General features: G+C 41.9%; 1 protein-coding gene across 3 annotated transcripts in view; it reads right to left on the bottom strand.

Annotated features, from left to right (window-relative positions):
- Window positions 1–25,156, bottom strand: part of PKD2L1 (polycystin 2 like 1, transient receptor potential cation channel) — a 35,716-nt gene extending 10,560 nt beyond the window's left edge. The window contains exons 1-3 of one of the 3 annotated variants that reach the window (XM_059169202.1): window positions 25,011–25,156; window positions 19,744–20,023; window positions 19,126–19,239 (exon numbers count right to left, since the gene is read on the bottom strand). In XM_059169202.1, coding sequence (XP_059025185.1) covers window positions 19,126–19,239; window positions 19,744–19,978 — 349 coding nt within the window. In that variant the 5' untranslated portion in view covers window positions 19,979–20,023; window positions 25,011–25,156. Of the gene's footprint in view, window positions 1–19,125; window positions 19,240–19,743; window positions 23,418–25,010 lie in introns of those variants that run through there. The other 2 variants (XM_059169203.1, XM_059169204.1) reach the window with 2 other exon arrangements.
- Window positions 25,157–27,371: the final 2,215 nt, after the last annotated feature.

Below are 27,371 nucleotides of genomic sequence, written 5' to 3'. Positions count from 1 at the left end.
TACTACCATGGTTGTCAAGTTGTGATTTTTCTCATTCCATTACATCATTCCTTCTGCATTTGTTAGTTAGAATCTTTAAAAAAAAACTTTAAAAAAAAAAAAAAAGGAAGAACTTTCCCTTCTTCCTCATTTAGTTAGTCATTTATATGTATCAGCATGAACTCATAGATTTTTGTTGTTTCTATAGTTTAAAATTTGTTAGTATATGATATTGTTGCTTAATTTCTTAGCCAAGTCCTGCAAGATAAAGAAATACTAAAGAATTGTTCTAGATTTAAAAATACTGAAGAAACATAAAAACTAAGTGTAATATGTGCATTTAGTTAGGATTAAATCCTGGGCAATAATTTTTTTCTTTTACTATAAAGTCTATTAGTAGAATAATTGATGAAATTATAAGGTCTGTTCATTAGATGATAATACCTAATCAATGATAATTTCCTGACTTTAGTAAGAGAATGTCCTTATTTTTAGAGTTACACATTAAAGTATTTAGAAACAACAGGGCATCACATCTGTAATTTATTCTCAGATTGTGTGTGTGTGCATGCATATGTGTGTGTGTGTGTGTGTGTGTGTGTGTGAAGAGAGAGAAAGAGAGAAAGAGAGCAATAAAAGAAATGTAAGCATGGTAAAATGTATGTACTTGGGAAATATATATAAGAATTATTTGTATTATTCCTGCAACTTTTCTGTAAGTCTAGAATTACATAAAAAAATTAAAGTAGGATTTGTCAGTCTCTTGTGAGCAATTCTCTTTAGGAATTTTCCTTTTCAGGGGTGCCTGGGTAGCTCAGTTGGTTAAGCATCTGCCTTCGCCTCAGGTCATGATCCCAGGGTCCCGGGATAGAGTTCCATGTTGGGCTCCCTGCTCAGTGGGAAGTCTGTTTCTTCCTCTCCCCCTGCCCCTGCTCGCTCTCTCTCTCTCTCTCTCTCTCTGCCACACACACACACACACTCTCTCTCTTTCTCTCTCTCTCTCTCTCATACGTATATTCTCTCTAATAAATAAAATCGTTTAAAAATTTTTTCCTTTTCAAATTTTGAGTCGCATTTGTTCCTGCCTCTCCTGGAGCTCATCTATAGTCTTGTAGGAAAGAGGGACTGATGAGTGGTCATGGATTGGGCACAAGCAATATCACACTTTTCCAGGGGGAAATCAGCGAAGGAAGCATTATGATTTCACATTTCCCCATTCCACTCTATTAAGTCCAAGAAACAACTTTAATTCTCTCTGACTAAAATCTGTGATTACCTGTGCATAGTATCTGGAGGACTCTCACTCAACTTTTCCAGATCTAGAAAATGGTTTGGACGTCAAGCTTCTGTCTGCTGAGAGCGCACAACAGAGTTAGAAGGATGGTCTCGGTGTGCTGAATTTTTCCTAATGCCAAAGCCTGATTAAATTGTTGCAGCTTCTTGATGGCCACTAGGTGGTACTCCTTGCTGTAACTTTTTCTCTTCCATTTCTCCAGTTGTAAATTATACTCAGAATGAACTTGCTCTGAACTGGTTGTCAACCATTATGGAAGCATAACATCTCTGATTATTACCCAAGTAGTAAAGACTATGTCTTTTGAGAGAAATGATTTCACCTGGTCAAATGCCCACTGACACTCAGAAATTCAGTATTCTTTGTAACTTTTTAATTGAAGTACATGTAAACAGAAAAGACCAAGAAACCATTTTAAAACTTTGTAAATTGGGGCACCTGGGTGGCTCAGTGGGTTAAGCCGCTGCCTTCGGCTCAGGTCATGGTCTCAAGGTCCTCGGATAGAGTTCCGCATCGGCTCTCTGCTCAGTGGGGGGCCTGCTTCCCGCCCCCCCATCTGCCTCTCTGCCTACTTGTGATCTTTCTCTGTCAAATAAATAAATAAAATCTTCTAAAAAAAAATAAAACTTTATAAATTGTGGTTTATGCCTTGTGTACTACCTATTCAATACCTTCTCTACCCAGATACCTTCTCTTCCCTGTTAATTCTTTTTTTTTTACTAAACATATTCTTTTTTTTTTTTTTAAAGATTTCATTTATTTATTTGACAGAGAGAGATCACAAGCAGGCAGAGAGAGAGGAGGAAGCAGGCTCCCTGCTGAGCAGAGAGCCCGATGCGGGCCTCGATCCCAGGACCCTGAGATCATGACCTGAGCCGAAGGCAGCGGCTTAACCCACTGAGCCACCAAGGCGCCCTTCCCTGTTAATTCTTATTTCAGCAAATTTTGTACTTGTCTTAGGAGATGAGGGATGCTTAGCCACACCCCCACCTCTCTGAAATTCAAATTACTGTATCTCATACCCCAGATAGACAGTTGGTAGAACATATTACAGTCTACCAACCTGATTATTCTAAAGACACATTTTATATTCATTAAGCAAACATTACTCAAAGTCTAACATGTGAAACACCTTGCTGGGTCATTGGTGTCTATCCTTAAAAACACGTATTGAGGGGCGTCTGGTGGCTCAGTGGGTTAAAACCTCTGCCTTCGGCTCGGGTCATGATCCCAGGGTCCTGGGATCAAGCCCCAAGCCCCTGCATCACATGGGCTCTCTGCTCCACGGGGAACTTGCTTCCCCCCGCCACTCTGCCTGCCTCTCTGCCTACTTGTAATCTCTATCTGTCAAATAAATAAATAAAATATTTAAAAAAAAAAAAACACTACCTATTGAGAAAGATGTCCCAGAATGAACTTTTTTTTTTTAAGATTTTTTATTTTATTTGTTTGACAGAGAGAGAGATCACAAGTAGGCAGAGAGGCAGGCAGAGAGAGGTAGGGAAGCAGGCTCCCTGCTGAGCAGAGAGCCCGATGCAGGGCTTGATCCCAGGATCCTGAGATCATGACCTGAGTCGAAGGCAGAGGCTTAACCCACTGAGCCCCCCAGATGTCCCCAGAATGAACTTTTTTTTTTTAGTACATCTTAACATTTAAAATTTAATTATACAAAAGAGAAGATGTAATAGTATTCTGACCTGTCCTGCTCATGTATACACTCAGAATGAATTCATTGTTGTCGAGTGAGCATGAGCCTAGGAGCCAGATTGACCTATGTTCAAATCCTAGCTCTGTCACTTATAGTATAGTCTTGGGCTCTGAGCCTCAGATTCCTCATTACTAAATGGGGGAACACAATATCTTTCTTGTAATATTATAAAGATGAAAGATGATGTCTTTAGAATGCATTGAACACAGTGAGTGCTTAACAATTAGTTCAAGTCACCCCATCATATGCTCCTCAGGAGACAAGGACTACGTTTCATTCATTTAGCAAAGTGCCCGGTATTTAATATTTTCCTCAATAAGTGTTTGTTGGGCTAAACCAAAAGTGTGGTGGGGGAACCACAAAAGGAGTAGAATGAAACAAATTAATAGTTTTCAAAGAAAATAAAGTATTATGACTCCATATTTGACACCTGGCAGCAAAGTCACTAAAATAGTCAAGAATAATTCCTATTTAATAGTTGTTGGAAGGAGGCTGGAATGTTCCTCAGTCCAAAGAGAGTAATAAATTAATAGTCTTGGGTAAGAGAAACAAAGCTAGTCCTTAGCTGCCCTAGGGAGCAAGTACAGTTGGTCAGTAACTCTTACACAACATGATGGTAGAAATCTTGATAGCACAGCTCAATCTTCCTAATATGCTAACCATCCAGAACATCAGATGAGTATCAGGCTTGGAGGTTACTGCAATCTGAACCCAGAAGCAGGGCAGAAAAAGTCCAGGATTGCTAGATTATGTGAAATCTTATGTCTCTTATGTCTCTCCCCATCAAAATATGTTATGGTGACTGCAGCATGTATCAGAATTACTTGGAAGGCTTATTAAAACACAGTCTGCTATAGGATGGAACTCAATAATTTTCATTTCCAATACATTCCCATGTAATGTTGCTGTTACTGGTTCTGGGACCATACTAGAACCACTGCCTTGACCTGTTGCTACATAATCCCACTTGTCTTTGATAGAGTTGTCAAGAAGGCAGGGTGTTTCCCAGTGCCTGTCTCCATGATTCTCATGAGTGGGAGTGAGGAAGAAGAAATAACTTCTTTCCCAAGAGGCTGTCAGAACCTTCCTTCTGAGATAGGGAGGGATAGGAAAGCTTTTACAAACTACCTAGACCTCTTAGAGGACCTCGTCCTCACCCCAAGGGAAAACCACTGAGTCTATTGTTCTATGGAGCCACTGGCAGTCATGGGAGCTGACCACATCCCTCCAGCATATTGTAGGAGAAAAAAGATTGAAACCAACTCAATGATCTTACCTGCTGTCTCCTTTCCCCCACTCCACCCTCTTAATTTCCTTTCAGGTAAATCATTTGACCTTACCATGGAAAATCAGCTTATCTAATTAGAACATCTGGTTCAGAGGTTTCTGAATCTGATTGGGACTCAATGTATCCATTCCATCCATCCACTCAGTGTATCCATCATCGTTCTCCATATCAGGAGAAATAATAGACCAGAGTAGCCATTTATTACCTCAGAACATCTATTTTATGCCCTATGCAAAGTGCCTGACATCCTGACATCCTGACGTGCCTATTTCATTTAACTCTACAACAGCACCGTGTGTTTGTGTGTGTGTGTGTGTGTGTGTGTGTGTGTCTATTATTATCATCCCTATTTTCCAGTTGCAAATAGCTGAAGAAACTCGCCCAAGAGCCAGGATTCCAATGCAAATCTAACTGCTCCCACAGCAAACTAATTCTGTTCTGTTCGTAGGACTGAGCTATATCCAAGGAGTAGAAGTTATAGGAGGAACATTATCAAATTATGGAGTAAACTCCACCAAAGGAAGAATTTCCTGACCACTTTGCGCTTTCAAATTATGAAATGGACCACTTCACAAACATCCATTTCATCCCTGAGAATGTCAACGCGGACTACCTGCTGAGGATCACATGGAGGGGCTCCTGCAAGGGGCCTCCCTGGTTCCTTCCTTGAAGGTCCAGTGAAGGAGTGGAATTGCTCCACTTCAAAAAGCAACACTAGACCAGGGAATGAGGGGAAACAGGAAGGAATCAGAATTTGACTCAGTATATGGAATGTCTGTGTATCAGTACATTACTAACTTTTAAATATAGTGAGGGCCTCATTGCAGGAAGTTTTCAGACACTGGACAATGACTGTATGAGAACATTGTCAAGAAGAGTCAAGGGATGCCTGGGTGGCTCAGTGGGTTCAGCTTCTGCCTTTGGCTCAGGTCGTGATCTTGGGGTCTTGGGATCAAGCCCTGCATTGGGCTCTCTGCTCAGCAGGGAGCCTGTTCCCACGCCACCCCATCCCTGCCTGCCTCTTTGCCTACCTGTGATCTCTGCCAAATAAATAAATAAAATCTTTAAAAAAGAAGAAGAAGAAGAATCAGAGACAAGGTGTTGGTCTCACCACCCAGCACAGAGTAACTGATTTTTATTCTCTTGGGCAGAAATCAAGTTCTCTTGCATACACTACATCATGCTTTATAACCTAAGCCTCAGATCGAATTCACAGTTGCTGAATAATAACAATAATTGACATCACTGACACTTATTGTGCACTGGTCTTTGCACACATTATCCAATAAGCCCATAAAAACTTCATAAAGTAGGAACTACCATCTGCATTTTATGCTATTAAATAACTTGTCCAAAGATCATATAGCAGGTAAACAGAAGTTGGATTCAAACTCAGGTCTGCCTTACTCCAAAGACCAAGAATTTAGCCACTATGCAATACATTACCATACCCTCTATCACTCAAATCTTTCTAATCAGGGACTCTGACTCTCCTTCCAAAAATCAAGCCAAATGTTTAGTATTTTTTTTTAAGATTTTATTTATTTATTTGACAGACAGAGATCACAAGTAGGCAAAGAGGCAGGCAGAGAGAGAGGAAGGGAACCAGGCTCCCTGCTGAGCAGAGAGCCCAACGAGGGGCTCTATCCCAGGACCCTGGGATCACGACCTGAGCCGAAGGCAGAGGCTTAATCCACTGATTCACCCAGGTGTCCCCCAATTTTTAGTATTTTACACAAGTTTATAAGGCTTTCTTATAAGAAAACTCTATTTGAAGAGTCTAATATCTGAGTTAGGACGTGAATTACAAAAAGCATTTGGTAAACTCAAAATATAACCATCTTAAAGGAAGCTCCAAATTCCTTCATTCTGGTATAAACATATAATTGTGTATAAATCTGTATCAAGAGTCATACTTTGGGGACACCTGGGTGGCTCAGTTGGTTGGACGACTGCCTTCGGCTCAGGTCATGATCCCGGAGTCCCGGGATCGAGTCCCGCATAGGGCTCCCAGTTCCACGGGGAGTCTGCTTCTCTCTCTGACCTTCTCCTCGCTCATGTTCTCTCTCACTGTCTCTCTCTCAAATAAATAAATAAAATCTTAAAAAAAAATAAAAAAGAGTCATACTCTGACATAGCTAAGTCCCAAAGAAGGAAAAACTCATATGCCCAAAAACATGACCTGGGTTGTTCATAGTATCGAAAGATTGTAAACAACCTAAATGTCTTACAAAGAGACAATATTGAAAGAAACTATGATATCAGTGAGCCACTTAATGGAGTATTACACAGCCATTGAAATGGTAGTAAACACAGAATGCAAAATTGTATATGTACATATGTATGTACAGTATACAAATATATCCCTACTCCTAAGAATGCTTTAAGAACAAGGATTTAATATGGATTTTAAAGGAGGCAGATATAAAACACAGTCAAAAAAGAAGTAGCATCAGTCTTGGATATTGCTTTTATCTATTATTATATTCCTTGACTCATATAAAATCCAACAAAGCCAAATCTTCCTAGAGCTAATGTCTCCTTATTAAGTGGTGTGCTTTTTCTTAGTACCAGTGAGAACAGAGCAACCTATTTATGTCTTCTTGCTTTGGTTGCCAGGAACCTCAGGCGTTATTCTTATTTGCTATACTTTTGTTTATCTTGGGTTTTCTGGTACCAGTTCTCTTTCTCCCCTTTCACCACTTTTTTTTTTTTGCTATGTCTTTTTTATTATAGTTCTAATGGACTATATTTTATTGTGTCTGTGCTTTTTGATGTAAGCTGGCTTAGGTTCCTTTTAGACACAGGTGGGGCATAAATATATTATTATTAAAGAAGTATGACTATAATAATTATTATTAATCATCATTATCATGAGCTTGGATAATAACCTGATTTTATCCATTCCAATGTTTATAGTAGAGCCTGAATATTATTGTCCTCTCTTTTGAACTGTTGGAAGACCTTCCCAGCTCAGGGCAACAGCAAGAAGTCAGCAGTTGCTTTGTGTGCCTACTTTCCCAGATGCTTACCATATAGGCCATCATATGCTACTGAGTTCCTTTCTTGTTCCTAATTACCGTGTGATAGAACTTAGCTGTCATTTTCTAACAACACTCTCCTTGGGCAGGAGAGTGTCAGCTAATTGACAAAGAACTCTGAAGAGTTGGAGTGCTTCTGCCAGCAACTATATAATTATAATTCCTTTATATGTCTATACTACTCATCTGTTTGAAACTCTGTGCCTTCAAGTTTTTGAAATTCAAACTCAGTCCTTCCTAAGTGGATAGCTGTGAGGAAAAGTATGGAGGATGCTTCTCTAGAAATCTGGAGGTCTCTTCCCTCTGCCTCCAAACCCAGCCCTGACACTCATTGTGTGGATAGAACTCCTACTGTTCCATTCCCAGTGGGAATAGAACTCTTACTCTTACAGGCTGATTCTTCTTTCTTGTGAAGTAAAATGCAATGCCTTGAAATAGTCACTTCTTATGCCTCCCCATCAGCATCTGATAATAGTTTCATAATAACTTAGGAAAACACTTTAGTTCCCACTCCCTATGGAAAAGAATCAGGTCTCATCAGCCTCCCTGATGATTTTTTATCAGAGAGGTTATAAGCACCTTGGTTTCTCTGGGTTCCATTACTTTTTGCCCCTCCCACATCAAACTATGAACAAGAGTTCTTCTCCCCCTGTTTGTCATAGACTACTAGTCATCTCCAATAGTTTCCTTCCCTTTCTTACATGATCACACAATTTTATGTAGAGGCACATGACTGCCGAACTAAATGCCCCATTACCCAGCCTCCCCTGTAGTTAGTTAACGGTGACTATTTGAACAAGTTCTTGTCAATGGAATGTGAGTGGAGTGGTATGCTTCCACTTAAACTCCAGGTTCATACCATTAAAAGGAAGGAATGTGCTTTCTACTTTCTTACTTCCTGATAGCTGTAATAGGGACATAAGAGCAGGAGCTGAAGCATGAGGTAGAAGCCGTACGTTGAGAATGACAACCCAAAGAGGTAGAAGCAGTCTGGGCCCTACATGATTGTGGATCCCCCCATCAGTCCAGAGCTTCAGTACACTCAGCCTGGAGCCTGACCGGGGCTCCATCTCACAACCCTGAGATCATGACCTGAGCCGAAATCAAGAGTCGGAAGCTTCATGGACTGATCCACCCATGTGCCCCCAGTCCAGAGCTTCTTACACAGTTTAGCTTGCTATGGGAGAAAGAAATAAACTTCTATTTTATTTACGCACCGTTACTACCGCTAAATCAATATCCAAACAGAAGCTTTTTATAGGATTACGTCCATGGCAGGTGGATACTTTGGAAAAGGAATTTTTCTAAGAAAATTAGGGGGAAAGAGTTGAAGTTAACAAATGAACAGCACAAAATTCCTATGTTAAGAAAAGTCAAATCTAACCACAGAGCTCTTGGTTAAAATTATTTACTGAGTATACAAAACGCTTTTTCCTTTGCTTAGTAGGAAGTTCCCTATTAAGAAATCAAATCCTCTTATTGCTACTGCTCTCCTTGGGCAATTCCTTCTTTCACCCACATATTCTAATTAATGCTATTAAGTCCTTTATTTTATTTTTTTTAAGATTTTTATTTATTTATTTGACAGACAGAGATCACAAGTAGGCAGAAAAGCAGGCAAAGAGAGAGAGACGGAAGCAAGCTCCCTGCTTGAGCAGAGAGCCCGATGCGGGGCTCGATCCCAGGACTCTGAGATCATGACCTGAGCTGAAGGCAGAGGCTTTAACCCACTGAGCCACCCAGGCTATTAGGTCCTTTAAAATTGGATTCCAAATGCCTCCTGTTTCTTAAGATGGAAAGTAGGCAGAAGACAATTGCAACTTAGAAATGAGAGAAGGGTTAAATCCTCAGAGCATTCCCTAGAGGATTATAAAACCGGTGCATTTCCCTAAAATTCAAATATATTTATTTATATGTGCTCAGAAAATGGCCAAAATTATGTATACCACTCTCTTTTAGGATTTTATTTTTTTATTTGACAGAGAGTGGGAGGGGCAGAGGGATAAGCAGACTCCCCAGTGAGCAGGGAGCCCGATGCAGGGCTGGTTGCTGGGCTGGTTGCTGGGCTGGTTGCAGGGCTGGTTGCAGGGCTCGATGCCAGTACCCTGGGATCATGATGTGAGTCAAAGGCAGATGCTTAACTGACTGAGCCACCCAGGCGCCCCTATATATACCAGACTCTTAATAGTGTTTAATAATAGTGGCCTTTAACATTTTCCATATTATTTGACTCTTGTTTTTAAAACAAGAACTATAGTAGTTAAACTTTTAATAAAGATATTCCCATGGTTTGGGGGTAGAGGGGGTAGAATTCTTTTGTAATGAAATGAGGAGAAACCCTGCTTTATATTTTCCTTTCATACTTGCCCTCCCAAACTCTGACTCTGGCAAAGCTCTTGCATATTCATAGCCTGAGGCCTTAGTTGGCTCTAGCTCCCACCCCTGCCTTCTCCAGGCTAAGCGCCAGTAATGTTAAAACAAAACAAAACAAAAAACACAAGCAAATGGCAATGACTTTGGGTCTCTTCAGACTTGAATGGTTGCCTGTTTCTGAGACCCACAAGAGTTCCCAGGTCTCTCTGAACATTTTGTCCTCTAACATCTTGCCATCATCCTGGAGTACCGCCCCCCGCCACACCCAACCTGCCATAGCATCAGTAGCAATGCAGGTCACTACTGGTTTACAGACATTGGTTTCCTTTGCTCCTTGAAGGCAGAAGGTGTATCTCCTGTATTTCAAAGTCTTTAACCTTTAGAAGAGTCTGCTATGTAATAGAGACTTCGTGAAAGTCTGAAGGAATTGAATGTGTGAATAGCCAGGATCGTGTCCTTAGTTTGAACTCTTTGCTAATGAGCTCTCAACATTTCATTTGTTGAGCACTCCATGCTAAGAAATAATCTGACTTGGGGCGCCTGGGTGGCTCAGTGGGTTAAGCCACTGTCTTTGGCTCAGGTCATGATCTCAGGGTCCTGAGATCAAGTCCCATGTCGGGCTCTCTCCTCGGTGGGGAGCCTGCTTCCCTCTCTCTCTCTCTACCTGCCTCTCTGCCTGCTTGTGATCTCTGTTAAATAAATAAATAAAATCTTTAAAAAAAAAAAAAGAAAGAAAGAATCTGATTTGACTACCTCAAACTCAAACTCATTCTCCAAACCAGGGGTTGTCAAACATCTCATTCTCAGAACCCCTTTGTAACTCTTAAAAAATTATTAGGAACTCCAAAAAGTTTTTATTTGGGTTATAACTAACAGTAATTACCTTATAGAAATTAAAACTGAGAAAAAAATGAGACATTTATAATAATTATTATTATGTTAAAGTTATGTTAAAATGATGTTCATGTTAAAATAATAACAAACCCCATATACATATACATAAACAATATATTTTTATGAAAAACAACTATTTTCTAAATCAAAACAAATAAATTCAGTGAGAAAAATGGGATCGTTTAACATTTTTGCAAGTCTGTTTAAATATCTGGCTTTAGAGAAGATTGCTGGATTCCCATATCCGCTTCAGAATTCAATCTGCTGCTATAGGCTGTTTTTGTTGAAGTATATGCAGAAAATATGATCTCTCACAAATTTGTAATTTAGTAAGGGAAAGGGCCTCAGGAAGCCCCAGAGTTCCTTGGAGCGCATCTTTGAGAACATTGCCCTTTAACTTATATCTGTGACTAGAACCTACACACAGGCCTAATGATCTGCCTCAACTTAAAATCCTAGATTTATTTTTTTTTTAAGATTTTATTTATTTATCTGACACAGAGAGAGGGATCACAAGTAGGCAGAGAGGCAGGCAGAGAGAGAGGGGGAAGCAGGTTCCCCGCTGAGCAGAGCCTGATGTGGGGCTCAATCCCAGGACCTGAGCTGAAGGCAGAGGCTTTAACACGTTGAGCCACCCAGGCACCCCAAAATCCTAGATTTATTGTTGCTACCACCTAATAGTGTAAAGAGACAATTATCAATATTATTATAATCCCTTATCTGTGTCCCATGTTCCATAGTTTTCAAAGTGTTTTCCCATGCAATGTCTCCCAGTAGCTTATTAGATATGGTCTGACCTTGCCCATGAGCAGTTTACCTAATGTTAAATTTCACAATTCAATCAAATAAATTTTAATGATACAATTAGCTTTATTAGTTAAACCATGCATCAGTCAGCATCCCATCTAGCAAGTAGAGGGGAGATCCAAAGGGCTGCAGAAAAGGAAAGTTTTCTAAAGGTACAAAGGGAGTAGAAAAAAAGGAAATTATTAGCAAAGAAGCCCTTGTTTTTGGCAAGGTAGCCCTTCTATGGGGAATGGAAGGGATCTCTCAGCACATTTCCTAGAGCTGACCAAGAAATTCCAATGCTGACTGGTTAAAGGTTACCTTCTGGGGGGTGGGGTGGTTGAAACTGCAGTTAGGTAAGGTATTAAGTCTTGATAGGTATTAAGTCTTGATTTACTGACATGGGGCCTTAACATAAGTGACACCATTTGGGATCTGTGGTTTTATTTTTAACACTATGAATCATGAAGTTCAAATTTATATGATCTGCACACAGCCATTCAGCTGGCAAGAAAGAGTCAATACTCAGACTCATGCTTTATGAATGTGAACTCCATGTTCTTTCTCTGGCTACTTATATCGCCGAACCCCAGACTGGTTTCATTTACAAGAATCTAGAATATCTAGACTTTATCAACTACAGCTGCCTGCTCTCCTGTACTTGATCAAAGCATAGTTATTGGTAAAAATTCCTTCCCTAATTCCAAGAGCTGGTGTTTAAATGTACAGTACTCCTAGAGACCAATGACAGCCCCATATGTGGGAAAACTACATGACAAGTTGTCGCCTAGCATTGGACAACAGGATAGGTCCAGGCTCACCAGTCTTGTAACAGTGATCCAGGTCCTCGGAATTCTGGGGCACCAGGGAATCCTGCTACAGCAGATATAGGCCAAAGCCTGTGGTGGGACCTAAATCCCTATTATTTAGGTTGAGGTGACTCAGATGACTTCACCCTAGTACTAGAAGGACTTTGTAATTCTCTGTGTCTGGATGGGCCATGGGTAATAGAGCATGCTAGGAAAAGCATGAAATCATGATCCCATGGCCAGTCTTGATCCCTGGCAACTGCTTCTAGAGGGCCCAGTCTTTCTGATCCTTGATAAGCATTAACCTGATGCTTTCTCAGATCTGAGGCTTCCAGTGGATTTAACTTTACATTTCAGTATTTTCCTAATTTATACCTTGACGTGGTATTCCACATCACTGATATTTATTGAAAGCCCTCTATATGCCAGGCATTGTACTGTTTGTACTTACTTAGTTTCTACCAATCTCAAAAGGCAGTCATTATCATTACTTGATATATAAGGAAATCAGGGCTTCCAGAGATTTAAGTATCTTGACCTAGCTTACCAAAGGACTGGTTGTACCATCATTTGAACCATGTCATCTTATTCTAGGTCCCATGCTTTCTCCATCACCATTGTACCCTCACTAATGTCATGGCTCTATGTGACCAATTATCTTCTGCCATCATTACAGTCACATAGAGTATAGGAGCTCACCCACAGACATTTTTTGAACCTCCAACATATTTCTGTTCCTTTCCTTGTCAATTCTAGGAATGCTTAGTCAAGAAAGACATCTTCTGTGGAGGTTCCTCAAAAAATTAAAATTTTTTTGAATTACTGTATGAACCAGCAATTGCACTCCTGGGTATTTATCTGAAGAAAATGATATCACTATCTCAAAAAAGGTATTTGCACCCCTATGTTCATTGCAGCATTATTTATAATAGCCAGCCAAGACATGGAAACAACCTAAGTGTCCATTGACAAATGAATGGATAAAGAAAATGTGGTACATATATATGAGGTAATATTATTCATCCATCAAAAAGGAAATGCTGCTATTTGCAACAACATGGATGGCCATTAAGGACATTATACTAAGTGAAAGAAGTCAGCCAGAGAAAGACAAATACTCTATGTCATGTATATGTGGAATCTAAAACAAAACCAAAACCAACCCATCAGACTTATAGATACAGAAAACAAATTGGTGGTTGCCAGACATAGGGTGTGGGCGGGGAGGGGTGTGAAATTTGTGAAGGTGGTCAAAAGGTACAAAATTCCAAATATAAGATAAACAAATCCAGCATGGTGATGTAATATATAATGTACAGCATGGTGACTACAGTTAACTTAACAATACTGTATTGTGTATTTGAAGGTTGCTAAGAGACTAAATCCTAAAAATGCTCATCATAAGAAAAAACAATAACTATGTATAGTGAGGAATGTTAACCAAACTGTGATCATTTCCCAATATATACATATATCAAATCATTATGATTTACACCTAAAACAAATACAATGTTGTATGTCACTTATGTCTCCAATAAAAAAAAAAAAAACAAAGACATCTTTTTCTTAGTCTCCAAACTTACTTCAACCTCCCCTATCAATATAAGATTCCACCAATCTATGGACAGAACCTTGAAATCCAAAAAACAAACAAACAAACAAAAAAAAAAACCTTGAAATCCACTCAAAAAAGGCAGAGTGAATAGAGGTAGGCGTTTCCTTACAACCAGTGACAAACAAGGAATATTCAGTTGACATTAGTTGGTGTGTAGATACAAGTCACCAAAGGCTAAGGGTCTCCGTCCTCCTCTCCAACTGCGTGGTGACCAGACCCAGGCTTGTCCTGCCTCAGAACAGCTCCTAAACAGGGCAGTCACAGGTGCACCTTTGAGATAACAATACTATCTCCTAAAACAAACAGCCATTGTTTCTACACAAAGGCCTTCAATGTTTCCTCCATCAACAAAAGGCCACAGCCATCCTGCCAAGAAGAAAAAGAGCTGGAAAGCCTTTCATAAATATGACGGTGGGAGGGGAGGAGTGGAGGCAGGAAAATCATTCTCCAGTGCTTTCTGTGTGAAAGAAAAGGACCAACTCCACCTATCAAGGACCATTCTGAATTACTGGTCACTCCTGGACTATTCATAATGACAACAATAACGGCTTCCTAATCTGTGAAATGGAAATAATATCTGTCCCTTACAGGACTGCGTCAGGATCAAATGAGGTAATAGGTATACAAGCTCTTTGTAAGATTTAAAAGGCTACGCAACTGATAGGGTTGTTATGGGAAGATAGATGGTTCACCCACATTGCCTGCATAAAAAAGATAACTCTATTTTAGCTGATGAAACTTCAAATAGCTCTGGTATCTCACCCAAGTCCTCAAATAAAGCATAGGGAAGAAGAAATGTGGTCAGTATAGCTGAGCACTGAAGTCTATGAGGGCCCCTCCCAGGCCAAAGTTGGCTATTCTTCCTAGCCCCAGGAACTCAAATCCTGGAAATGAGCTCCCTGGTGGTTGGTCTCTCACCTAGGGTTTAATGGTCCAAACTTTACCCCCATCTCCTCCCTTGTCCCTCTTAAAACATACCTTCCTTTAGCAATTTACACAAAAATAGATTTACATAATAAGTTAAAGCATGAGAAAAACAATCCATCCTCATTGGTGATCGAAGACAAATTAAGGCAAATTGTACCATTTTATGCCTATTTAATAATAAAAATTAAAAATGAGAATATCCAATGTTGGTGAGACCGTGAGAAAATTGGTATGATCTCAACGTATTAGTGGCATAATAAATTTGTGTGATTCCCTACAAAAGCAAAATGACAACATATAACCAAGTACTAAGAAGGTATTCCTATCTTTTGTCCTAGCATCTCCCTCCTTGGCAATTCCCAAGGAAATACTTGAACAGAAATGGCAAAAAGTAGCAAGTATAGATTTACCTACAGTTGGCAAATGTGGAAGTAACAAGAGAAATGTTCTAATTAATTGTGATGTGACTATAGTCATTAAAACAAATATATAAAAACTACTTACAAACATAAGGAAATATTTAAGATATAATTCTAAGTGAAAGGGAACCCCACGAGTGGCGCCTGGGTGACCTAGTTGGTTAAGTGGCTGCCTTCAGCTCAGATCCTGAGCAGGTTCCCTGCTTCAGCCACTCCCTCCCTGCTCAGGCTCTCCTCACTCTCTCTCTCTGAAATAAATGGATAAAATCTTAAAAAAAAAAAAAAAGAAAGAAAGAAAGAAAGAAAGAAAAGGAAGAAAGGGAACCATATGATACAAATAGGTAAAATATGTAAATATATGGATATAGGCTGGTAACAAATGATAATATCTTTAGTGTTATGTTGATAAATTATAGCTGAATTATATTTCAAAATATTCTTTAATGTTTTCATATCATTTTAGAAATATAGCAATAAAAAGAAAAAAGTAATCAGCCAGTAGAATTCAAAATTATGCTTCTACTAATATAGGACACATAGTCATCCTTGCAAAGATGTTGACAGGAGTTAATAAATTTATGTGTAACACCTTTGCATGCAGAGAGACTGTAGTAGACTCTAGCTGAAAGGATCAAAAATTGAGTCAGGTCAACAGTCACTGTATTGGATTCCTGCTTCTGCCACTGGCTTGCTGTGTGGCCTTGGGCAAGCTATTTGACATATCTAAACCTTTCCTGATTTATAAAATGGAAGTGATAGCAGAACTGATACCCTAGAATCATTGTGCATAGTCAATAAGATAAGGTACGTAGTGTAGTGCTTTTATTTAATAACAGGTTGGTGTGTGTGTGTGCTATTAATAACAATGATGCTGGTAGTTGTAAGGATTAACTGAGGTCTCCCAGAAAAATGCCCTAACTTAAATCATGCTGTATTGGGATAATGATATTATCCCTATAGGTGAAGCCAGCTACAAGCCAAACAGACCTTGTTTTTAGAGCAGTTTTAGGTTCAAAGCAAAATTGAATGGAAGGTATAGAGATTTCCCTTATACCCTTGCCTCTGGATATGGACAGTCTTCCTCATTATCAAAATCCCCACCAGAGTAGCACACCTACTATAATCGATGAACCTACATTGACACATTATTATTCAAAGTCCACACTTTACATTAGATGTTGTACATTACATGGGTTTGGACAAATGTATAATGACATGTATCTACCATAATATTGTCATATAGAGTAGTTCCACTGTCTTAAAAATTCTCCACACACCACCTACTCATCTCCCTCTCCTCCTAGATCCCTGGCAACCACGGATCCTTTTACTCTCTGCATAGTTTTGCCTTCCTCAAAACATACATACAATATGTAGTCCTTTCAGATTTGCTTCTTTCCTTTTTTTAAGCAATTTTTAAAAAGATTTTGTTTATGTATTTGACAAGGAAAGAGACAGCAAGAGAGGGAACACAAGCAGGGGGAGTGGGAGAGGGAGAAGAAGGCTTCCTGCAGAGCAGGAAGCCCAGCGAGGGGTTTGATCCCAGGCCCCTGGGATCATGACCTGAGCCAAAGGCAGATGCTTAATGACTGAGCCACCCAGGCACCCCCTGATTTGCTCCTTTCTTAAAAGGTATTTTTTATTACCAGTCTAGAGGACCAAAGAACTATTTAAAATTCTACTAGGTAATACAAAGATAATCACTATCAGTGATTGTGTTAGATTATTTATATATGTTATCTCCCTAAGTTAGGTACTAGTCTCTTTGTTCTACCCAAGGAAGTGCCCAAAGTCACAAAACCTGTAAGCGGCAGACCTGGTATCTGTATTCAGTTTGTCTAACTCCAGTGTTTATATCTTTCCATTATGCCAACATGTTTACCCTGATTCCAAATGTGGGTCCTAGAGGATCTGAACCGTGTCATAGGAACTGACAGGGAAAAGCATACTGATAAAGATGCATAGCCAACTACATGTCATTAAAGCTCATAGAAGACAGCCTCCTGATAGAACCACACAACAGCCACCATATTTTATGTCAGATTTTATGGCTAGGACTTGCATCCCTATCATTAGGCAGGAGAGCTAAGCACACAGAGTAGGAAATTATAAGGGTCTAGTTCAGTGTTTCTTAACATTTTTTGGCACTATCCTTCAACTCTAGGGCATTTTTAGACATTTTCTTCCTAATCACCCCTTACTCCAGTTAAATTTTAATAGCACATAAATACTACATTTATTTATGTACTGTGGCCTTTTCCAGGGCCAAAAACTTTTGCAATATCTAAGTTGGTTTTTTTTTCTTCTTCTTTCTCTCTTTCTTTTTTTTTCCTTCCAAGAAACTATTTCTACCCCCTCGGGGCTATATCATTCCCACTGAGAATATATAGTCTAGTTGCAGATGGTCAGAGCTAAGTGAGGCGGACAGGGAACTGACAGGAAGGTGAGGTCAGGACCTTGGAGAGTGCCAAAGTAGCCCCGCTGAGACCATGCCCAAGGTTCATGATTGCCTCTAGTTTTGCCTGAAAGAAGAAAGAGGCCTGGAAGAGGATGAAGGCTAGAAAGTTAGTAACAGTACTCTTTTACTACATGTTGGAAGTATCGAAATGTAAAGGCCTTCATAGCCCTAGGCACACGCTGGTCTCCCTTCCCAGGAACTTCCCTTCTTTTCACCTTCCTTTCAAGGAACTAAATCCTTCTCATCTTTCAGCTTCCAGTTCAGATATCACTTCTTCTGCTGTCCTCATAGATCCCCCAAATCTGAATATATCTGAATTGCATCATGAACTCTGTACTGGTCATATGCCCCTGGAGTATTTCATCCAGTACTGGGCCTCATATAGGGAGACCCATCATATAGGGAGAGCATTGGGTCTGGAGACCAGGGTAGTGACCATTATGAAGTATTTTTTACCATATGACTATTTATTTACTGGTACTAGTTACTCTTTACTGGGGTAATGACTTCATGAACATTATCTTCTATGAGCCTCATATAATCCTATTGGATTAGATAGGTATAGATCAAGAAACTGAAACTCACAGAAATTAAACAACTTGCTCAAGTTTCCTCAACTGGTGAATGGTAGGTATAGCCTGGTGTTTGTACCCAAGTCTATAAATTCAGAGCCTATACCTTCAATCTAGAATTCTTTGACTCTATCCTTCCATGGTGCACTTGTTTTATCCTTTCACTTAGTCCTCTCAACTTAGACACCAAAACTTTCTAGTTTGTGTCCATAGCTAGAACTTTAAATAAGCTTCCTTCAATGTCTGGAACATGGTGGTCTCTCATACAGGAGAGTCTTAGCTGCATTGACCACAACTACACCACTTACATCTTTAGCCCTTTTATTAGGCATCTGAGCTCTAAGGTCTGCTGAACCTTTCTCCTTCTGCCTTTAAAGAAATGGGGATCTGACCTAGCATAATAACCACGGAAACCCACCAAACTGTTTCTTGTTCCAAATAGAAAGGAATGGTTTTCCACTTTTTACAGAAAGGTAAAAACTTTCACTTGCCAACAGAACGTGGTGGCTGCTGAGCTGGTGTCAGGACCGTGAACTTAAAAACTGTATTTCCCTTTGGGGCGCCTGAGTGGCTCAGTGGGTTAAAGCCTCTGGCTTTGGCTCAGGTCATGATCCCAGGGTCCTGGGATCAAGCCCTGTGTCGTCCGGCTCTCTGCTCAGCGGGGAGCCTGCTTCCTCTTCTCTCTCTGCCTGCTTGTGATCTGTCTGTCAAATAAATAAATAAAATCTTAAAAAACAACTCTATTTCCCTTGTAAGTCTTGACGAAGTAACTGACCGCTTCCTAACAACCTGCCTTCTTCTCCTGAACCCAGTGATAAGTTCCTTTTAATCAAAATATCTTAAACTGAAAAGGTAATCAATGCCAGGACACAGCCTGCTCACACAGACAGATGCTGTCTCCACAGGCATTGCTGCACAAGTGTGTACACAGGTGTTGTCTCACAGATGCAGGTGTTACTCACAAAGACAGATGTCCACCAGGAACATGATGTATACTAGCAGCTCCCTGAGGGTGGTCTTGACATAAAGCTCCCGGTTCTCAGCTGTGTTCTCAGTCAGGGTTGTTCCCCAAAGTCCTAAGGGACATGGGAGAGATGCCTAAGATCGCAAGCAGCAGGGTTCCTCCCAGGTGCCTGACCCACTGGTCCCTGGATTTTATTCCCATTTCTACCCCAGCCCTTGGCTCACACATTACCTTGTATCTTGGCTGAATCTGGCTACTCTAACCACACTCAAGCCTGCCCTCCATCAAACATCCCGAGAAGAATGCAAAAGACACTGGGTAGCAGAGAATGAAGACATGGAAAGGAGGTCCTTGTTTCAGGTGGGGCAGTCTAAGGGAACACCACAAACGTGTCCTCCGTCAAGCTAAGTCCCACCATACCATTCTGGGCCCCCAGAGAGGACTGTACCAGGCTCTCGCTCTTAGAGACCACTACACTGGCCTCTGTGTTCTGGGGACTTCAGTTCTAAGAGACAATTCATAAAGCCCAAAGAGACTGAGATCCACCTCTTCTTCAGGTCACATCTCCCACCACAAGGGTTTGGGACTCCTTCCCCATCTCCTGTATCCCAGGTACCTCTGATGCCACGACAGATCTGGAAGCAGCAGCTGGATATCAGGGTCCTATATGCCTTCTCCTGGGGTCCATCTTCAGGCTTTTGGGGTTGGGGCGGGGGGGGCACCGCACTGGAGATGGTGCAGATCCTCAGTGTCCCATGTGGGGATGGGGGACCACTGTAGGCAGGGTTGTCCCAGGCTCCACTCCCTATCTTTTGGAGCTCTTGCCCCTCTGGACTTTCCACAGCATTCATGGGGAATGAGGTAGGGGGCCTGGCACCTCAGGAATCCACTGTCACCTGAAGAAAGAAGGAGCAAAGATGCATCCCAGTCTAGCCAGCAGAAGGCAAAGGAGCTAGAGAGCAGCTGGTCTCAGGAAGACTCTGCTTCCTGCCTTTTGTAGCGGGCATCTGCACCCCCTGGGGGGAGCGGGCAGAGAGGAAAGGGTGGGGAATGGCTATCAGTCCTGTCAGGGGCTCGCTCTCTCTCTTCCTCTAGCTTCAAGAAATGGGCTGGGAGGGAGCTGGGAGGCAGGGCTTTGGGAGGTGAAAGAGACGACTGGGAGGGAGATGTGGAGACTGGGGTAGAAGGAAGGAGGGGTGAGAGAGGCCAGTGCTGGGGGGAGAGGACGGTAGCTTCCAGAAGGGGCCTGGTAGGGGGTCGTCCCAGTCAGAAGAGGAGATAAAAGAGCAGTGGGAGGTGCTGGCAGACTCCTCGGTAGGTCTGGGCTAATTTCCACTAAAAGCTCCTGAAAGGGCCGACATGGATTGGGCTGCAGACCAAGGCTAGGGGAAGGAAACTAGAAAATGCTGCCTCTTTTCTAGGCTCATTCAATGGCATCTGAGGCTCCTTTAATGTCTCACCTTGAGCTGTCCCCTGGTGGGGTGCAGAAGGGGGGCTCCCCTCTCTCACTCAACCCCTACAGCTAGGGGAAAAGCTAGTTGCAGGAGGAGCCTCTGTTTTAGACACTTAAGGGTCAGGGTCTCCGACTGTTGTTGAGGTGGGGGTGGGCAGTGAGGGGGCACTTCGGACTTCCAGATTATCTGTATCCTTCTGAGGTCTGCCCTCATATGGCTTATGAGGGAACTACACTGACAGGAAGGTATTCCTTAAGGGTGTGGGGCACAGCCTAGGGAAGAGCCTAAAAACCCTGACTGGGAGAATGCATCAAAGAGCAAAGAGCAAGGACAGTGTGCCTTGGGACTCCTGAAAAGGAGTGGATGTCTGGATCCAGACATTTTCATCTTAGGGCTCTTAGTACTAGACTGAGGACTCTTAAGCACGGGCACAAAATGGAACTCTCAGAGGTATCTGAGCTGATTAGCTTTCTTTTCAATCTCAGGTGTATGTAACCCCAGCACGTCCCTGCCTAGGCCCTGCTCTGGCCTCTGATCCCTTGCCCTAGCTCCCCTACAGGCATGTGCTGTGGCCCAGAATGGCACTGGCCTCACAGGGGCAGGGGGTTACCGCCTCCTCCCGGATGGCTGCAGTGGGTGTTGCGCTCTCTCCCCACTGCTGCTGACCCATCTAGGCCACTCTAGTGCCCCACTCAACTGAAGCCCACCTCACCCTCAGTAAAATAACCAGCCCAGTGGAAGTCACCAGTCCTGTGTGGTCCCCCAAAGAGATCTTGATCCCAGACAACCCAAGGCTGGCTTCGGGTCCTTGGAAAATAGGTGCTCTCCAACCCCCAAGAAAGGGTTGGAGAAGCAGCAGCTCTCTTACCCCAGGCCCAGATACTGTTAGGGACCTAACGCTACTGGGCTAGAGTTCAGACCTCCCTGGGAGCTTCCCTGGATGGAAGAGCTTCATCTCTATCTTTTGGCAGCAATTAGACATTGCAAGATGCTTGTTTTCTTTGGGAAGATGAAAGATCATTTTGTGTGAAATCAGCAGATGGTGAACGAACAAGGCTTTCAAACAATTGCAAAAGGACCCTTGGCTTGAAAAACTGAACATTAGGACAGAGGTAATGAACAGGAAGCTAGCAGTATAGGTCAAAGAAGTGATGAGAGGAACAGGAGATGGTTTCTGATTCCTTGGGAGATAATTTTATATTCTGAGAGAGAGGCTTGTGATCAATAAGAGTTTGGATAGACTCAAAGAAGTTCATCATGTGACAGGACCCACACCCTTGTGACCTTAAGGCCAGAGCTGGACTGCTTTACTCACAGTCACTCACCCAGAAAGCATTATTCTTCCCTGCTCAATCTTGAGCCTACCCTACATATGTAGATTAACCCACTAATACCCCGGGGGAGCACAGGTTATACAACAAGCTTGATAAATTTTCTCAAAAGATGCTGGGCATTCCTGGGTGGTTTAGTCTTACTCAGAAAGTCCTAAGTATGGTTATCTATGGCACGTGGTTTTTCCTGAATGCCCAGTTAATGAGGGCAACCAATCTCAGAATCCTGGGGCTTGGGTTGCCTTTTAGCAATTTAGCAAAACCCAAGAGTCTTGACCTTGAAACCCACACTCCCAGTTTAAGTCTTGGTTCTGTAACTGTATAGTTCTGGGCATGTCCCTTTGAGACTTAGTTTCTGTATCTACAAAGTGTTTGTATTCAAGCCTGCCCTGCTGACCTGAAGGACTGTTTTAGGAGTAATATAGTAGATACAGAAACCGTTACAAACTGTGTGCTATAAAGCACAAAATAAATTCAGTTATCTTACCGTAGCGTCCATCCCTGTGAACTCTACTCAGCCATGGCAATTCATGCTTCAGGGAGATAGCTTTCGTCAGTACTCTGTTGTCATTACCTCTGAGAGACAAGGGTCCCAGAATGCTCTGTGTCCACCCCCATTCCACTCCAGCTGACATCAGTAGTGTGGAAGGATGGCATTTCACCTGGAGGCTATTGTAACAGTAATCTGGAGAGAAAGTAGCTCTTAAAAGAGTTTCCTGAGCACATGGCAAGTCTTGCCGTCCATCAGAACCCAATATACTTCTTCATCATGATGCCTCTTAGCCCACTTGGTGAATGGGCCCCATTGCTTCACTGGGATACATTTTTTGGTGGTGTGCTATTCTATTGCACACACCAGGAAAAGGATTACTACATTTCTGCCCCCAGTACACTCCTTCTTCACGCCATAGTCATCCTAGCCAGGCTTTTAGTGCTACTCAGATCTATTAGGTCCTGACAAAGAGCCCAGAAACAGCAAAGGGCATAGGATGGAAACTTGTGGCTCATTTTCCCATCAGTTCTCTATGTAAATTTCCCCAGGTTAAGCCACCTTCCACATTCTAGAAAGAGGAACCCTGGGGCAGTCCATTTTCTATAGGGAGAAGCTTCAAATGACCTTCTGTGTTTCACATAGTGACCCTCAACATTTTCCACTCCAATAAACATAAATAATAGAGCATACTCCATAAACAACAGGGGCTCACAATGGCCATGATTCTCAATGGAAGAAACTGGTGACCTTTTACCTGTAAGAAAACCCTGCCCAGAAGGTCTTACCCTTCACTAATATACCACCACTGGTCATCTGTGTGGCAAAAACACCAAAATTTGGGGTACCTGGGTGGCTCAGTGTGTTAAAGCCTCTGCCTTTGGCTCAGGTCATGATCCCACGGTCCTGGGATCGAGCCCCGCATCAGGCTCTCTGCTCAGCAGGGAGCCTGCTTCCTCCTCTCTCTCTCTCTCTCTCTCTCTGTCTGCCTCTCCCCCTACTTGAGATCTCTGTCTGTCAAATAAATAAATAAAATCTTAAAAAAAAAAAAAACACCAAAATTTGAGTAGTTGAAGTTTTCAGCAACAAACACTGTGGACCAAGCAAACTGACATGAGAAGGCTAATCCCAAGGGAATTCTCCCTCCGTGTTTTTGTACAATGACATCCCAGCCTGGTGCCAGGGGCCACCACAAGTCACAGCTCCTTAGAACAGACAAACCACATCCATTGGGAGATTTGGATGTATGAAGCCCTGTTGCAGCTGTCCCCACCCAGAAAGCTGAGAAAATAGCATTTTGTTATATTTCATGGGACCTCACAGAGAGGTTTGAGGAAACTCGCTTCCCTCATCAACATGACCCACTTCAGTCTTTTACTTCCTTCCTACTGCCTCCTGGATTTAACCAGTCCTGCTGGAATACATTTTTGCATCTTCCATCTCTCCAAAGAGAACCTTTTTAAATAGGCCCTTCAGCTTTCCTCCCATTTCTAGAGAAACCTCCTGGACGGCTATCCCCGTTTGCCCGTGCCTTCTGCAGAGGACTGGACAGGTAGAGGGAACCCACCAAACCCACCCAGATAGTGAGAGACAGACGACGTCATCTGCAAAAAAAAGGAAGTTAGTCTGCAATTGCCCAGAAGCTTGGGACTGAGGCTATGATCTTCCCCCCCTGCTGAGCATAGTCCGGATGCGGAGTGCCCACACAGTCCGGAAGTAATCAGTCAGCATTATCACCCCCAGGCAGAGCTCCCACTGTGGCCGGCAGAGTTCTGTACAAAATGGTGAGTGTCGTCCCGGGCTCCTGCCGCAGAGGGTGGAGTGGGTGACGAAAGAGCTCTCTGTGAATTGGAGACATCAGGCTAGAGAGTGAGGGTGTTGGGGGGGAGGTGGAAGGAACAGAAAGGCATAAGAGAGAAGAGGGATTATGGGGAAGAGGACCTGAGAGAACACAGTTCTTTCCTTCAGAGCAACTCACCAAATTTCACAAGAGACTTGGCTGACTGAATGTCCCAAGCTTGTGAGGAGGGGAGACTGGAGCACCCGGGCAAACCTCCCAGGTGCTCACCCTTCCAGCATCATTTCAGGGTCTCAGGGCAATCACCCAACACACATACACACACCCTTGTCCCAGTTTCTGAGGGTCCCATCACAGGGGACACATATTTTTGCATTCTGAGTCCTCATTGCAGTCATAATTCATTCCACAAGTATTTGCTGAGTGCTGACTAGACAGCAGGGACTCTGGGATAAGCAACAAATAAGATCAGGGCTTCTGCCTCATTGAACATACATTCTGGTAGAGAAGATAGCCATTAAACAAATACACAGATAATTTATGAATTTTAATCATAAAAAGTGCTACACGGAAGAAATACAGGGAGCTATGAGGCAATGCAGAAAGATATGCAAAGTTCTAAGGCAAATGAGGAATAGAATTATGATTTCTACCTCTCACCCCCCTTCTTGGCCCTGAAGCAAACAGTGTTTTTTGTGATTCAGAAATGTTTTACTGCTACTTTGTACAAGGAAACAGACTGAGTTAAATGACCAAACAACAAAAAAAAAGTTATAACAATGCAACAATGCAAGAAATGTTGCAACTTACAGTAACCTTTATCCCTCATGGTCACGGGTACCACGGGTACATGAGTTGAGCTCAGCTTAAAGGCTTGCAATAGATTCCTTCTGAACACATGGGATCCAACTGCTTTTCGTTCCTGAAATCAATTATCTCCTTGACACCTGGGAAAGAGGCAGAAATTAATAAGAGAGCTGGAGTAGTAAAACTACAAAGCAATGAAAAATTTCCCAAGGTGATGGCTTTATAGGTGTATACTTATCCCCAAGCTCATCAAGTTATATACATTAAAGATGTATAGCTTTTTGTATGTCAATCATACCTCAAAAAAGGTCAATATTGAGAAATCTTTTAAACTTCCTGAATGGGAATTTGAAACCAAGAGCTTGATTTTCTTTTATTCTGTTCACCTTATACTCCCAAATCTAGAAGCCTATCCTGATGTTTCTTTCAGCATAATTGATAACAATTTTTTAAAAGCTAGAAAAGAGGAAGCTCAAATACCAACAACAGAAAAAAAAATTAGACAAGTAAAGATACGAGTTTGAAAAATATCTGTAAATTAAGGATGTAGTTCCTGTTAAAGGGCAGACAGACCTCATAAGAAGGACAGAGTGATGTGTTTATTGTTTGTTAGTCCTTCATTCTTTTGGGGCTAGAACTTGCTTCTCCTGCTCCATCTCCTGGAGAAGAGAGAACTATACAGACTTGGTTTCCCCCAAGAAACTTAGGACCCATCCAGGCTTCTCTTCCCTCAACTTGAGGTGGGCTTTGGATGACAAAAAGAAGCAGTTTTAGTATTAGACAAGGTTTATTGGAAAATTCTCATCCTGAACTCACCCAGAGTTGCATGTGATACAGTACTGCCATTCATTAAAACCGACTAGAGATTTGAAAGAAAAAAAAAAGGAGAAGAAGAAGAAGAAAGAAAAAAAAGTTACAGACACACGATAGGTTGTTGTGCAAAAATCAACACTTTGAGTAGTATTTAATGTCATGAGAAAATACTCATCATAATTCTAGTATATACATCTACAGACTCCAAATTTCATGCATAAATTATACTTAGATGCATAAAAAAGTCCTAATATTAAAGAATTTAACAACATCATAGTGATATCTTTGGATGGATGCTTTCTATTTCACTTATTTTTGCTTTATTTTGTTTATTTTATTTCTTTTAATTTTTTTCTATATTCAGGAAAAGGTATTTTTAAAAAGCCAGTAGTCAGTAGCTATTATGTTCATAAAGACTTGAAATCCATTTTCATCTTAGACTCACAAACTCTCTTGGGCGGCTGCCTTCACCACACAAGCTCTCCACATCAGCTGGGAATCATGAAAGTTCATTTTTTGACATGAGACTCAACCATGCAATCGCTTTACTTTTCACCTGCTTGCTCCAAGACTTTGTATTAATCACTACTTCCTTGAAGACTAGAGTTGGGGAAAACTGTGGGTGAGGCATGTGATGACTATGAAAACAGCTGCCGTGAGAAATATGGCATCTGAGGACAGCTCTGAGGAAGGAGGTTAACTGGGGTGGCCAGTGGGAAGGTCAAGAAAGGAATTTTGCAGTGAATGGCATTGAAATGGACTTTGAGGGGCACCTGGGTGGCTCAGTCAGTCAAGCGTCTGCCTTCGGCTCAGGGCATGATCTCAGAGTCCTGGGATCGAGCCCTGCTTTGGACTTTCTGCTCAGTAGGGATCCTGCTTCTCCCTCTCCTGACTTCTCCTGCTTGTGTTCTCTCTTTCTCTCTTTTCTGCCAAATAAACAAGATCTTTTTTTTTAGACTTTATTTATTTATTTGACAGAGGGACAGAGAGACAGCAAGAGAGGGAACACAGGCAGGAGGAGTGGGAGAGGGAGAAGAAGGCTCCCCGCTGAGCAGGGAGCCTGATACAGAACTCGATTCCAGAACCCTGGTTTCATGACCTCAGCAGAAGGTAGATGCTTAACGACTGAGCCACCCCGGTGCCCCAAATAAATAAAATCTTAAAAAAAAAAATGAAATGGACTTTAAATGACATTGTTTGGAAAAGGATGACAAATATTTTAAGAGACAAAAAGAAAGCACAGCTAACATTTATTAACCATCCACACGGCAGACGCCTTACCGAGCATTATCTTAATTCATTCTCACATCATCCCGTGGAGTAGACTTTTACTGTCTCATTTTACAGGTAAAGAAGTGGAGGACCCGAGAGATAATTAGTGCTGGAGTCCATCTTTGAGTCAGGTCTGTCTGACCCCACTGAGAATGACTTCCCATATGTCATCCACGCAGGGACAGCAGCATGTGCAGAAGACAGGTGGGAACATTGCTCACCCTGTGGGAGAACAGTCCCGCCATTCTCACTGGAGAATAGGAAATAAGCCTGGAAAGA

This window comes from Mustela lutreola, chromosome 4 (assembly GCF_030435805.1).
Source record: "Mustela lutreola isolate mMusLut2 chromosome 4, mMusLut2.pri, whole genome shotgun sequence".
NCBI lineage: Eukaryota > Metazoa > Chordata > Mammalia > Carnivora > Mustelidae > Mustela > Mustela lutreola.
Note: the sequence above shows the minus strand (reverse complement) of the source record. Positions and strands in the feature narration are given on the sequence as shown.